The sequence below is a fragment of the Brienomyrus brachyistius genome, chromosome 3 (genome assembly GCF_023856365.1).
Source record: "Brienomyrus brachyistius isolate T26 chromosome 3, BBRACH_0.4, whole genome shotgun sequence".
NCBI classification, from domain to species: domain Eukaryota; kingdom Metazoa; phylum Chordata; class Actinopteri; order Osteoglossiformes; family Mormyridae; genus Brienomyrus; species Brienomyrus brachyistius.
In genome coordinates this window covers 30,938,208-30,954,143 of record NC_064535.1, presented here as the reverse complement: position 1 = coordinate 30,954,143, position 15,936 = coordinate 30,938,208, and the positions used below count along the sequence as shown (strand labels likewise).

The 15,936-nt window shown below is 41.4% G+C and overlaps 1 protein-coding gene across 5 annotated transcripts in view; it reads right to left on the bottom strand.

Annotated features, from left to right (window-relative positions):
- LOC125738038 (protein O-mannosyl-transferase TMTC2-like) overlaps positions 1–13,539 on the bottom strand; it is a 108,851-nt gene extending 95,312 nt beyond the window's left edge. For 4 of the 5 annotated variants that reach the window (XM_049006521.1, XM_049006522.1, XM_049006523.1 and 1 more), the window contains exon 1: positions 13,100–13,539. In XM_049006521.1, coding sequence (XP_048862478.1) covers positions 13,100–13,182 — 83 coding nt within the window. In that variant the 5' untranslated portion in view covers positions 13,183–13,539. The remainder of the gene's footprint in view (positions 1–13,099) is intronic. The other variant, XM_049006525.1, reaches the window with a different exon arrangement.
- Between the last annotated feature and the right edge of the window lie 2,397 nt (positions 13,540–15,936).

Sequence of the window (15,936 nt, the reverse complement as noted above, 5' to 3'; positions counted from 1 at the left end):
GAACATCACCACATTTCAAGGTTAATGATGCAATACTTTTACTATGAATGATCTCCTAGTAATTATTCACTTAACTCCATGTTTTCCCTCTGCTGCCAAGCCCGAGCCAACTCAATGGGAAAAAAATCACCCTGTACTCATCTGACTGTTAGAATTTTTTGAGAATTTCATTCAATTAGTCTATTCAATTTGTTATAACAAATCATCAACCAAAAGCCCAAATGCAACCGTCTCACTGATAACCTATTTTTATATTTGGAAACGATGTCAAACATTTACAGTTACAGTGATCAATAAACTGCACAATGGGAAATAAAACTAAATGTCATCTTGACAGCCTTAATGAGCACTTGGACGCGTTTCCTCAAAAAGGTCAGCCTTAATAGGAGACGGCACCCAGGGACTGTTCTCAGACGTGACCCTCCTTTACAAGAGCCTACTGCTGCCCCAAGCTGGTGAGGTAAAACAAAAATATACACAAGGCCTAAAAATGGCTGTGAAGGTCACATGACACTCCAACAGGCCCTTTTGGCTTAACAGAAACTTAAGGAGTCACTGCCTTGGAGCAACACGATGGACACAGCACAAAATACACAGGACAGCAAAAATGTTAAAATCTCCTTTTAATGGGTGTTTGGCATGGTTACCATGGTTAGTATAGTTAGCGTCTTCAATGGCAAGGGATACAAGTGGAAAAATGGATTCTGAAAAAGGTCTATAAAAATGACTGCAGAAGGACACCAGAGTACAGAAAAGAGAACGCATAAGGTGTAGAGGAACAGTGCTGCAAATAGCCATGATGCTAATCCAGAGTTCAACGAAGTAATGCTCAAATGCTCAGCTTGAAGTTTCCTAAATGACCACATCTCTAACAGTCCTTCCAAACGCAGACTGGGTCATACCGTCATCTACCACGGAACCCTCAGCCAGTGTCCCCTATGGGAAAGTTACAGACCTGCAGCCTCTTGGTGGCTTACAAAAGGCATGCCGATGTCCTCCAATCATAGCTAGTCATGTTGAAATGAAACGCTGCTTTGGAAAACCATCATTTGGAAATACATCATGTGAAAAGTTGAACTTCAATGTGAAATATAATTTGAACCAGCTACTCAGTGTGCCCTTTTTAAAAGCTGATGCTTAGAAGGATCATAAATCATATACACTGGAAATCTTCACAATGCGCATAGGGGATTTGGGGTTGTTTTTTAAAAAGAAGAACATTTCAAAATATACCATTAGGATATGGAGAGATTGATATCTGAGGACAGACAGGTTCCCCCTGCTTCATCACAAACCGGCCTTAGGTCCCAACGTGCCCGATCAGATGTCAGACAGAAATTATGCATTCCACAGAGCTCTGATCAACACGCTACCGGTTCATCAGAGCAAATTAAAACACCATTCACACAAAGCACCAGGCCGTCATTGGATCATTAGCAGTGACATGACAGCAAAGGCACCCAATCGGCTTTGTCATAGCCCAGGGCTTGGAGCACCCACGTGGCTTGAAGGCAACACCTATGAATGTTGAGGGAACATTACTTTGGTCTCCTTCACATTTACAAGAAAACAATTGCTTGCTCACCATAAATGGTCAGGAATGTTTAATAAGCATTTTCTCTCTAAGCATCACTCCAAATGAGGTACATTTTACGCCTTTTGATTAACCCTCTGGAGTCGAAAGCATCATCAGCTATACCACATATCTTTCTCATGTATTTCAGTTCATAACTCAATGAAATCTTATTGTAGAAACATGAAAAAAACACTGACTAAATCTGTAATCTGTCTTCTCTTTCAAAACGTCCATTGTCATAAGTATTAAAGTTTTTAAAATGAGGTTAAATGAGCAAAAAAGTAAAACCATGCCACCTTCCTTTGTTTTACCTGCATCAGGGGCGTGTAGTGCTGCCCTCACCTGAAGATCACTATTCGCATTCTAAATGAGCGCATTACCGCGTATTCAAATCGCACTCGCATGGTAATTTGATGAACAGATACATCCTCATTAGCACCTTAAAAATGGGGGGGGGGGGCGATATGGCCAGGTGTGAATGGCTCATGCATACATATGAAAGTTGCTACAGAGACCAGAAATAGTGACATAGAAAGGAGCATTTCTTTTTACAATTTAGTCATCTTCATGTAGCCAAGACTTTGGTGATAAGATATATGGGATCAAAACAAACTACCACCATTGCTTAATATGTACTTTTATAATGTTCCTGCACGTGTTCCAAACTGCATTTTACAATGTCTATACTTCAAATACTGTCAAATTACAAACATCACATAAATCTGACATATAAATTATACTAAGATTAAGATGAGATTAATGCCAAAATAAATATACTAGAAATAATTTATTTGCCCTGAATTAAGTTTAGGATAATGAATGAAATGTGTGATCATGCCCTAGTCAGTGAAAGTGTGTTCAATACCCCTAGACCCCAGAAGGCACATAAAATTCAAATGAGCTCACATTGATGTTAATCCCATAGTACCTGCTAATCCTCGGCGCCATTCGTGGTACGCAAAGCAGCTAAATTGATTACAGAGCTCATTTTAGTCCTGTTGTTGCCACTGTCTGTAATTAGGATTATAACGACAACTGAGCGTTTTAACCACTCATGCTTTGCTTTGTGCCCCCATTGTTGTGACCACATGAGAAAACCATAATCAATGAACTGAATGAAATTACATCCTAAAACAGCTTTAAAATGGATTTTGACATGGATTTTAACCCCAACGCATTTCCTTTCTCACTTGAGGCTACTCCCCTCAGAAGATCACTTCGATGCCACATCTTGCTTATGCATCCACAACACAGAAATGCCATACTTCCTACCCTCGGCCCGCAAGGCACCACAGCAAGAAAAAGTAAAGGCTAGTTCATACTTCTCCGCACGTGTACTAGCGGACGTGTCCACTCAAACGTTCGCAAAGTACACAGCTTGACCGGGGAAATATGAACGTTTCTGTGTATGCAGATGCAGAGTGGATGCGCGGGAAGTATGAACCAGCCTTCACAGTAGAGGGCCTGAGAAAACCCCTCAATATTCAGCCACCAGAAAGACCAAATACCAAAAGAGGCAAACAGGCCCGGGCCAGCAGTGAAGGGCTAATGTGGACGCTGAGTTCAAGTTTTACAGTCAAATTAAGGCAAATCGGAAAATCAAGCTTCTTCCTGCTGAGGCAGCTGGCTAAAATAAAAGCCAGTTCTTTCTCAGGAACACTTTGAGACCGTAATCCATGCCTTTGTGACCAACCAGCGATTACCGTAATGCACTTTATATAGGGGTCAGTGCTTCATCCATCGTTCACCTCCAGAGGGTGCAAAATGCTGCCGCTCGTCTTTTAACTGGCACTTGGAAGTTTGAGCACATTTGCCTCATTTTAGCTTCACTTCACTGGCTGCCCATTTCTTTTAAGATTCTTTTTAAAATTCTTTTGTTTTCTTTTAAAGCCCTCCATGGCCTTGGCCCATCCTCTCTCTCAGAGCTGCTAATGCCTTATACACCCACCTGCTCTCTCAGGTCAGCCGATCAGCTGCTCCTGAATGCCCCCAGGGCTAAGCATAAACTTACAGGAGATTGTGCTGTAGCAGCTTCCAAATTGTGGAACGATCTGCCTTTAGAGATTAGACCGATATCTTCTCTGTCTGTTAAATCATTTCTGAAAACCCATCTCTACACCCTGGCCTTTGACACCTTTTTTAAAATTTTTTTTGACTGTTTTAGTTAGTTATATGTTCTTTTATATTGTTTTAATATAGATCTGTTATTTATTATGTGTTTTATTTCGTTCTTATTTTTTATGTTGCTGTGTTGTTTTATCTATTATTTTTAAATTTATTTACTGTACAAGGCGGCATGGTGGTGCGGTGGTTAGCACTGTCGCCTCACACCTCTGGGACCCGGGTTTGAGTCTCCACCTGGGTCACATGTGTGCGGAGTTTGCATGTTCTCCCCATGTCGTCGTGGGGTTTCCTCCGGGTACTCCGGTTTCCCCCCACAGTCCAAAGACATGCTGAGGCTAATTGGACTTGCTAAATTGCCCGTAGGTGTGCATGTGTGAGTGAATGGTGTGTGAGTGTGCCCTGCGATGGGCTGGCCCCCCATCCTGGGTTGTTCCCTGCCTCGTGCCCATTGCTTCCGGGATAGGCTCCGGACCCCCCGCGACCCAATAGGATAAGCGGTTTGGAAAATGGATGGATGGATGGATTTACTGTACAACACTTTGGTCCTTAAAGTGCTTTATAAATAAAGCTGGACTGGATCGGTGCTGGGAGACGTGTCAGTCAGCAGGGGGCGATGGGGACCCCAGAGAGAGAGAGAGGGCATTTACTGAAAAGTCAACAGTGTGAGCCGCCTCCCTCTCTCCACACCTCTCTGGAAATCACCACTCTGAGATTTACATTTACAAACAGGCATCTGAATGGAGAGCCCATTCCACTCTAATCCATTCAGAGAGCTGCACCAGCCGCACACTCAAGCGTGAAGCACCATTACACTTCCTGGAATTCGAACCTAGGAGTTTAGATCACGACTCTGACAGAGTCAACAACACATCACTACCACCATCTTGGCAAGCAAACAGAAGCCACAATAACACACAAAAATGGCCTCTACACACATCCTGCGATATTTCACTCAGTGTTCATTAATTTTACATATAACATGCATTGTTTTAAAGGCACAATCCAGTATTATACCAAGCTGATTAATGTCTTCTTATTACTGTGTTTTCAACCAATGCTAAGGTCCAGTTTTCAATATCGTACAGCTCGCCCATATGAAAATTGCTCCCCTATACAGTACGTCACACCAAGCAATCTGCTTTTAACATTTGTAAAGAATACAATAAAAAGTATGAAAATGTTCAAAGTAGACAGGTATTAACAACAATTCCAATTACCTAATCGAAAACAGATCTTCCCCATTCAGAACATCTGTTACTGCCTAAGAGGTCTCGTCCCAACTCCTTGGCATGGCAGCATTCCTTAATCCTATTGTGCGAGGAGAACACAGAGCTGATGACACGGATTGAGCCGGTAAAAAGTAGGGAAAGCATGCTGGGAGGTCATGCCGCCGCCACAGAGGTTCAGCCCAGTTTTAGTGCCCCAAGAAGCCCGACAGCTGGTGAAATATGCCTTTCATTCAGTTCAGTATGGAGCCTGCGCCACTAAGGAGGCCATTACGCTTGCTTCACGAATGACATCAGAATGGTCAATACTTGTTCAGCCTGAGGAGCTAATTTATTTTGGCTACGGCTGAAGACTGTGGGCTAAGACTGTTCTGTAGAAACCACCGTAATACCGGGGCACACACAGATACAGGTATCTCAAGCAGGGGTGGGTGATATGGTCCAAACATAATATCACGATATTTCAGAGTATTCTGACAATAACGATAAATTTGATGATATAACAAAATATTGAAAAAATGCATGCTAATCATTTGACAGCATAAACATAACAGATTAACCTTCAAATATTCTGTAAAAACTTAAAAAATATATTACATGTTAGTTTTAGTGCAATAACTTTATTTAGTAAAGTATTTAGTCTTAAAGTAAAATAAATTTAAAAAAAAAATACGAAATTATCGTGAATGATATGATATGGCCCACCTCTAATCTCAAGCACTTGACTGCAACATCACCACCATCTTCTTGACCTGCCGATTCATGTCACGAGACCACTCATGTAGATCTGTTGTTTGGCTGGACAGAGAGGCACTTTCTGGGGGTCCAAACAAGCAGCCTGCAGGCCTCAGCTGGTCACACACACAGATATATAGAAGAGCCTGGCATGACGGGTGAGAGTGGCTGGACCACACAACGCTCGACAGCGGGTGAACATACAATCGGGGTCAGTGAGTGTCACCAGCTCCGGCATCCGTGCCAGCGCTACCAACACTGGCACGCAGTGTCCTCACTGCAAACGGCCCACAAGGGACTTTTTGTTTCTGATTGAAAGAGCTCCCAACTCTCCCCCCACCAGAATACCACTGCTAATCCCATTAGCGTGAGGCATACTGAGAGCAGGGATGGGGACAGGATTACAGCAGAGGGAGAGAGGCAGCCACCTACCATCAGACCCGGCTGGGACCAATTCCGACCTACCAAAAGACACCAGGAGCATCCAAATCATAATCCATTGCACAGCACAGTGAGGATCCATTTCTAAAAGTCGGCAGCTGGAATATCTCATGTTTTTTTTTTTTTTTCCCAAATTAAATTTAAACAGCTGAAGTGGCAAAAAGGTCACACTGCTTCTGAAAACAACCTTGCTGGAGCAACAAAGTCAAGTGGCTAGAGCTTGTTCTGACTAAAGTGAGTCAACACATGGGAATACAAAAAGATGCTTACCAATCACACAATTCATATGCAGCTATGTAATAAAAGGAATTCATACACTCAATACTACTGTTCTTTAAAGGTTAAAACAGCCAAGACACATGAGCTGATCACTTTCGCATCATCAGCAGAGAGCCAGCATCAGATGGAAGACTGATGAGAGGCCAATCTGAGAAGGCTGCCTCAGCAGAGCTACCAAAGCCTGGAAAAAGGAGCTCACTCCAAGTAAGCCAATTTGCCCCAAAAATTCAACAATGCAAAACAAGCGGTCAGAGAAAAGCATCACTCTTTCACATCTGGTGTCCTTGGATGAGCCCTGGACCCAATGCTTGTTTCAAGCAGGGAAACGTAGACCAATACAACAGAATCCAGTCCCATTTAGCTATAAGGCATTCTTTAAAGATATAATAAAGACTCAATTTTATTTGTATTTAGAAAGTGACCATAGGTATAAATACTGGGTTAGGGATTAAGCTCAAATCTAGTATCTAAACTAATGTTTCTGAAGAACACAAAAGAAACAAGACCTGGAAAAAAAATGTAGCCTATGGTTTTCCATGATCACCGAAATTGACTCTGTTTGACAAGTTCCTTAGTTGATTATGCAGCTTGTGGGAAACAACGGGAACACAATGCACAGTCAAACATCTAATCAGCAGTATTTTTAGCAGCAAACAAGTTTCCGGTTGTTTCCGTTACGATGCTTCGGTGGTGGATATAACATACAATTTGGGACTCATATCGGACAGAAGAATGTGGAGAAACCATTGACCAACATCAAGGATGTTGATGGCAGTATGGAGTGGTTTTGTTGATTTTACAGGCCTGAAAAACAGACATGATCCACTTCTTATAAACACTATATCTTGATATGCTTTTTTTGAACCTCTACTACAGATGCCGTGAGATCCAGAACCGTACCTTTGCAGGACACAGAGTTGGTAGAGTTCCATGAACATGGACAGGGGTTGTTGAACTCAAGCCCCACAAGTCAACAGAATTATAACTTAACCCCTCTCATACACCTGTAAAGCCTTGCAAATTACAAACAAAAATACACATTTTGGTAAATATAGGTTTACAAAAACATAATGAAATCTAATAAAGCAATCTTTATTCAAAATAGGGATGTCAACTAGATTTCTCAAGAGCTGAGCATCTTTTTTTTTTTTTTTAATACAGCCCACTTCCCAAGACTAATTGGTCCATTTGCAGCTAAGTGCCTGAACTATTTATAACCAGTGTATTCTCTGAGAAGTTCGAACTGGAACTATTTTGAATACACTGCAAAAATTGACTTAGATCTTGTCAATCCATCCTGTTCTAACCACTTATCCTGGACAGGGTCACAAGTCTTGTTCTTTATAAAAACAAAATAGAAGCCAGGAGCAGCACAGTGGTTACTACGGTTGCCTCAAAACTCTGGGACCTGGATTTGAGTCTCTGCCAGAGTTCCATGTTTGTGCGTTTGCATGTTCTCCCCATGACATTGTGGGGTTTCCTCCAGGTACTCCAGTTGTTCCCACCACAGTCCAAAAAACATGCTGAGGTTAATTGGAATTACTAAATTGCCAGTAGGTGTGCATGTGTATAGGTTGGCATGCCATCCTGGGTTGTTCCCTACCTTATGCCTATAGGCTCTATGCCCCTGAATAGAATGAGTAGTTACAGAAAATATACAGAGAATATTGTGTGCAGGTTTGGTCACCATATCTTAAAAAGGACATTGTGGCCTTAGAAAAGGTGCAGCGTAGGGCCACAAAAATGATTCCTGGTCTTAGAGGAATGTCATACGAGGAACGGTTACTTGAGCTAAATCTGTTCAGTCTCAAGCAAAGGAGATTGAGGGGGGACATGATCCAGGTATATAAGATTCTAACAGGTTTGGATGCTGTTCAACCAAATAGTTACTTCAGCATTAGTTTAAATACACGAACTCGTGGCCATAGGTGGAAATTAGCGGGAGAACATTTCAAGCTGGATTTAAGGAAGCACTTCTTTACGCAGCGTGTAGTCAGAGTATGGAATAGCCTTCCTGATAATGTAGTGCAAGCTGAATCCTTGGGTTCCTTTAAATCAGAGCTAGATAAGATTTTAACGACTCTGAGCTATTAGTTTAGTTCTCCCCAAGCGAGCTTGATGGGCCGAATGGCCTCCTCTCGTTTGTATAGTTCTTATGTTCTTATGTTCTTATGTAAAATGGATGGATGGAAAATATAAGCCATTTACCAAAAAGTGTGCCTGTCAAAAATGGAGCGTGATGCCACTTTTCCAGATCCAACCACAAAGATACACCATGTAGTTAACTCTGGATTCTTCTATCACTCAAAATCTTTTCCATACAATTACTAATAACATTTTATGCATCAAGCCTTTGTAGTTCTATAAAGTTTTTATTACATTGTTTTCGTGAAGCATATAAAGACAGCCGAGTGTTTCAGAAATTGTAATTTGGAGTCCAGCTCTAGTACCTTTTCAGAAGTTATTTAACCAAACCAAATTCAGGTGAATATCCACCTAAGTAAACAGGAGAGTGAGCTGGGGACACGTGCAAAAAATGCTCAAGGATAATACACACACAGCTAGTGTACTTTTTAAACAACGGTGTCTTTTTTTCCTCGCCAAGAAAACTTCTGGAATAAGATAAAGAAAAGTGCCAAAGTGTGACCATCTCCTGTCTTCCTGTATGATTTAAAATGGCACAACAGTAGAAATCATACTAAATTTGTCCAAGCAGGGCTCTCGTTATCATATTTCTCCTTTACGCTTGAGAGCGTCACCAGAGGAGTGAGATTCAATCTGGAGAGCTGGAGGGAGGATTCCCAGGATGTCATGCTCAGTTACCCTACAGTCTCAACACCCATCTCACGGGGAAACTACTCCAGTAAGTAAACACCTTTACCAATTAAAAAAAAATGCACTAAATTTTTATAACACAAATCCTAAACATGTTTCAGTAGCTGAATTAATGGTTTCTTTACAAACGGAAAACTGCATCAAAAAGCTCAGTGTCTTTCTCTGAAACCTTACAGGGCAGTTAAGTTCATCTCCCTAGGACAGCGGGGCAACGCTAACTGCCAGAAAGCACAAAACGGCCGACCGTTTCAGTAGCAGCAACGTGACAGGAGCCATAATCTCATCTGTACTAACCAACTGATCCCAAGTCCAGATGAATACAAGCTCGGTTCCCTCTAAATGCCATTTACGTGGCAGTTCGCAATGTGGAACTGATGGGTTATTATACACAACAGCGCCCCCTGCAGGTGCTATCTCTCTTACATCTCAGGACAATGGACCTGTCAACAGAAACGAATCCTCGGGGCATCTCCTTCGTTCAGATGAACCAGGCAGCCTGGAGATAGCTTTGTGTAGGCTGAGAACAAGCCCAGCATGCCTAGGACTTCATCACATCATGAGAACAAAAGGATTACACAGTTCATAGCCTAAAGGGATGGATCGTTTCTAGACCCCCTTTGGATAAGCTTATAATCACCTGATTGGACTAAAACAAAAGCAGTAATAGATTTAATGGATGTGATAACTCGCCCCAAGCTTGTCAGCCTAAGCTAAAAATCCTGATGGGCAAAAACCATGTGCCTTTGAATTACAGTAACAATGTCCCCTGAATCCTCCAGTATTGGTTTTATTTTCACCCTTCAAACTTATCTACTTGTATGAGATTTTCAGAGGGTGTCTTTAGCAGATGAAACACTAGGCATAGCCTAGGATTCATTCAAGTGTATTGTGACTGGTGGCTGCAAGCCAAACAACTCCAAGGTTGGAGCAATGATGCTACCCTCCTAAAAAGTGCTGCATTTGAATTTTATGGATCTCTCTCAAGTGACAAATCCTGCAGTATAACACAACCAGTGTATCCTTCGACAGAGCATCTTCTTTATATGACGGGTAACTTCTATATTTCATGGGTACAGTACAAGGATTTTATGGAAATAAAAAATGAACTAACCTAATCTAGGTCTCTGCTTGTCTCCAATTCCTTGAAGGGTCAGCCAATCCAGCTCTGAAAACGAGTGTCAGAAGATATATACCAAACAGTCAACATGAGCCTCTGTCAGGGGATGTCTATCAAACCAATGACCAGTACAAGAACCACAAGAACACCATAGCAGGACCACCTTCATTTCCAGAGCCAATGAGACAGACAAACCTCTGGGTGATGCCAACACCTACCAGTAAAAGTTAGAACCTGGAAAATTTGCTACCATTTCTGCTATAAACACCATTAACTAATCATATGGAAACTAACATCTTAAAGTTGTCACCTGAGGATTTAAAGCATAGTGTTTATTTAATCAGGTTATATATCCAGTGACATAAATGGGTGTAAAGAAACTGTAGAATACTTTAGATGTGTTAGACATGATGAGTAACTAAATGTCTAAAAACCGTCATCTTTTTCAATTTCACAGTTCAATAATGGGGAAAAAAAGATCAGTGTCACAAACAAATAATTCAAACATTAAACAACTTGGGGCAACATAAAATGTTAGCACTACAAAGGGCTGCAAAACAGTAATGCAACACAAACTGCCTCAGAGGTGTGAGACAAGGACTCCAGCATTAACAATGGGCTGATGTGATTATCTGCAATCACCATGAAGGCCAGGCTGCTAACAGGCAGTCCTTTGACGTTAAAGCCATAACCACAATTCTAACAACACCCTCATTTGAGGAGTAGAGATCACAGGTGCCAAAAATAAAATTCCAGATCAGAGCAACAAATCACTGCAAGTGCTTGGTTTGCTTTTCCACATTACGATGCCACAGATATGCTTTCAGCATCAAAGTTTTCACCAACCACATATCTCCATTCAGGCATTATACATTAACAATGATATTTCATGGTAATTTGCAATAAACAACTGATACACTGTGGCTCATGCATCAACTCAGCCTAGCCTGCAAGCAACAGGAGGAACCTTTTTAATGAGCTAACATCAGCAGACAGCCAATTACAGGAGCCGGTTTCACCAGTCCTGCTCCACCCTCATCTGGCCTCCCAGCCAATGAAGTTTCATCATGCGCAGAGTAACACCCCAACATTTCAGCAACACTTTGCAAAAGAGTCCTCACCCAGTTCTCCAGGGAAGGGCAGGTGCAGCATAGACCAGCATCTTGTTACAACCTGCTAATCATGGGTCTTAGCACAAAGTGAACCTATTCCACAAAGAAAGAGACCATTTGAATGTGCCGTTCTGTACCAAACAGACTTTCTGAACACAAAAAACCCATTAAGGGATGAAATCTTCCATCTGCCTAACAAGTCTCTCCCTTCTCTCTCTTTCCAAATTGTCTTTACTAAAGCCAGAGCATAGTGAACTCCTAACCCCCTTAACCACATACAAAAGCTTAACTGCCACAGAGACAGCTAGGGAATATGATCAATAGATGGCTGAGGCAGGCTGTAAATATAGCAGAATTCTTTGATTTTGGCACAGTTCATCCCACTCATATACGACTCGTCTCACCTATGAAACTGACAAACAAAGGTGAGAAGCCTATGGTCAGAACATGGGGTCTGCCATTTATCCATTACCCTATAGCAGTTTGTGAGGTTAAGGTTCTAGCTGAAGAGCTCAGCAGTGATATAATTGCTCTGCTGGCCACTGGATTTGAACTGGTGACCTTCTAGATACAAACACACACCCCCAACCATGAACAGCCACACAGCACCCATTTGGTTCCCTTTGTAGGTCAATCACACACCCATATTCATCTTAATACAACATTTGTCATTATACAAATGTAATGTTTAACAAAACATTTAAGCTTCACGGTTCTTTATGGTACACAGAACTCAGCTAGATGTATATTACAAGAAGAGGGAAATTAAAGAATAACAGGTTATAACTATGAATATGACTATTACTATAAACAATGTATTCTTGTCTGACACCTACTTGCATGTTATACACGGAAAAATACGCGAGTAGTTCAAGTCAAAAGACGGCCACAATTTACCATGGGAACATTGTAACGTCCCGTCTCTTGTATTAGCTAACACAGCATTGTATTATTGTTGAAGAAATGCAAAAATTCTAAAAAGCAAAACCAGGTCTCTAAGTAGAATTAAAAAAAAATCTTATAATCAGTATAAAATATATGGAATGAGATTTAATAAAGCGCGACTGATCCCTCAATTGCTTTAACAAGCGTATTGTTTTATTTAATTAATTTCCAAGCTATATGAAAGCTGCACGTCAATAATTTAGTTTAATAACTAATTCTTCAAGCGGCCGGGGCGTACCGTGAAAACACAGGTTCTCTTATGAAAGTTTTCCCGACCGAGGCTCATTCACCTGCGTGTCCTCACAAATTCCCCGAAAAATTTAACATTAACTGTCACATTAATCGTCAGATTATTATGTTTCAGAGTCTAGACTCCGATTCACTAATAAATTATGTCCCTATTGTCGTGAATGGATGCATATTGACTGGACATGAGACAGCAGAGTTTATAGAGCCACGTTTGCGCGAATCCCCAAAATCGACACGATTCCTCCTGATAGCTGAAAGTTGCCCGCACCTACAAATGCCACACAAATCTCCCTTAGCAAACGTAAAAGTAACCGGTTGCTTGTTTAGATCGATCGGCGGGGTTCTTTCATGCGTTTTCATAGCCCCAAAACTTACGTCTGGAGACGTTAACGCCGTCGCGTAAAACTTAACCGAGGCTAGTGAGTCTCACGGTGCACATTACCAAACCCGGCGTCCGTACCTGTCATCGTAGCAGAAATCAGCGCCCAGGGTGTTCAGATAAAGGACGACAGCCACGGCGCAGCTGAGCAGCTCCGCGATCATTTCTCAAAAGAAAAAGAATGAAAATACGAGGAATTGCGGAGGTACTAAATCAATCCCCGCCTCTGTTTTCTTTATTTTCTTTCTTCTTCTTTGTCACTGTGTGTCCATAATAATAAAAGATCCGACCGCAACTCTCCTTTTTCGCAAAAGTGGCCAAAGTCCGTAATCCAGCATCCTTCCCCCTAACCCATTCTCTTTAGCTCGCGCGAACCGCCACTGACCTGACGCCCGGCACGGCGTACTGGCCGGCGTTTAAGATTTGACGGACAGCACCGGCAAAGCCTTCTCCTTGTAGTGCCAGTGGATCAGTCAGACCCACCGTAATGAACCGTACTGCCGAGCCACATGTGGTTAAGATCCCGGTGCGCATGCGCAATGTTCGTGTTCTACTCGCCCATTGTCGCGGTGTTTGGTGTTCTCTTCACTGTGGCGCAACACACCCCGAATATATTTATGTGCATGGTGAAAAATTCCTTTTATGAAATACAGTATATGGAATTACTAGGTGAACGCATAAAATGCAAGGATGAGTGCCGTCTTTATAAACGTTGTCACTGAGTACTGGGTGACTAATGCCTAGAGTAGGCGACATTGTAAGTAATTAACTTGATCCAGGATTATCGTACCCCAAATTCTTTCCTTGCAGGTTTTAATTAAAATCGAATTCATGCTACCAAGGTACATTCAAGTGTTTAAAAAATAAACGTAGTACAATACAGAAGACTGTTTCTGTTTTACTTCTTACTGTTGTATGTTTCCATCCATTTTCCAAACCGCTTATCCTACTGGGTTCACGGGGGGTCCGGAGCCGATCCCGGAAGCAATGGGCACGAGGCAGGGAACAACCCAGGATGGGGGGCCAGCCCATCGCAGGGCACACTCACATACCATTCACCCACACACCATTCACTCACACATGCACTCCTATGGGCCATTTAGCAAGTCCAATTAGCCTCAGCATGTTTTTGGACTGTGGGGGGAAACCGGAGTATCCGGAGGAAACCCCACGACGACATGGGGAGAACATGCAAACTCCACACACATGTAACCCAGGCGGAGACTCAAACCCGGGTCCCAGAGGTGTGAGGCGACAGTGTTAAACACTGCACTACCATGCCCCCCCTGTTGTATTTTTATTCTCCTTTTATCTGTATGTATTGTTTATATGTATCTGTATGTGTGTGTATATTATTTTTTTTTTTCCCTAATCTCCAAATTCTTTCTGTTTATGTTTGCAGCTGGACTAAGAAAATGTCCTCCTTGGAGATCTATAACGTGTTACCTTAAGCATGCAAATATCCCAAACATGTAAACAATAGGCGTGTTTTAATGACATATTGGGCACGTTAGAGTAACAGCCTTGGCTTAAGAATTAGTTTTCTTTGGTTCTGAATTACTTTAAAATTAACAATTGAATGACACCTGGAAATCCAGGTGAAGTGATTTATAATCCAAATATTGTCTTTAATTGCACAATTGGGATAATTTGCGTGCCCTGTGCTGGGCTGGCCCCCCATCCTGGGTTGTTCCCTGCCTCATGCCCATTGCTTCCGGAATAGGCTCCAGACTCCCCACGACCCAGAAGGATGACCGGTTTGGACAATGGATGGATGGGACAATTTGCGATGTAAATGAAACTGAGTGCCTTAGTAAGGTTTGGGAACTGATTGATTGTAGGACTGACTCTAGATTGTGTCTGACAATAATAGAAAAATACCTGGCATGTATACTCAGTAACATCTGGGATTGAGATTAAAGTACAATTTATAGGGATTTTTGGGAACTAATGAATAATAAATAGCATCTCAAAAATATTTATGACAGATTTTAGAGTCATATAGGGTAATCTCTGGATATGATAGTACTCTTTGTATAGTGTATTTAATCCTTTGACATACAATATAACATAAAATTGTAAATAACTGGCAATGTTATAAAGATATTTAAATGGTTTGTTCATTGCAAGGTGATTTTTAACTTTTCCTCATCAGTATATTTAAACACATCAAACAGATTGTTTAAACACTATTATACCTTTTGAAATAATCGCATTATCTCAGGGTAGCAATGTTCATTTCTTCTTACAGTACTTTTACATATCACTGTAAACTGAGGCAAAGCATAGCTATAATTATTAATAATTATTTGGCAAAGTGTTCCATTAAATTGGCCTTGATCAATACAACTGATGGACACCTGGAATTCCTTTAAAGTTTTTTAGTTTTGTTTGTTTGAGCAAGTGGCAGTCATTTCTAACTGTTAATTCCAATGACCCAGGGTATCTGAAACAGATGTACCTCTGAAATGCGTTGTGTTTAGTGTTCACAATTGAACCGTATCTCTAAGCTGAAATATCGTGCCGGTTCCAGGAACTGCCAGCAGGGGGCTCACATACTGCATCCCAACACGAGTTCCCTATGAACTTGAGCACTAACCTGCAGGATTTGTGCAGGTTTCTGCTACTTTATAGAAAAATAAATGAGTGAATTTGAAAAGAGAAAAATGAAGCATGCTTATTGACTTTGTCCGGCATAGTTCAGGAATGCATTAATCTTGTCAGATTCAGTTTAGCATGCTACTTCCCTGAATTGTCTTGTTAACTAGTTTAAGAAATTCGTGAGGTAAGGAGTATTCCAGAAATTTTAAAAAATATAACTATTTTAAGTGTCTAAAGGTCTATATATTTTCACCACTTTGTGGCTCAGGATATCGTGATCACTTTTTTTTGTGAATGCCAAGAGCTGTATTTTTAAC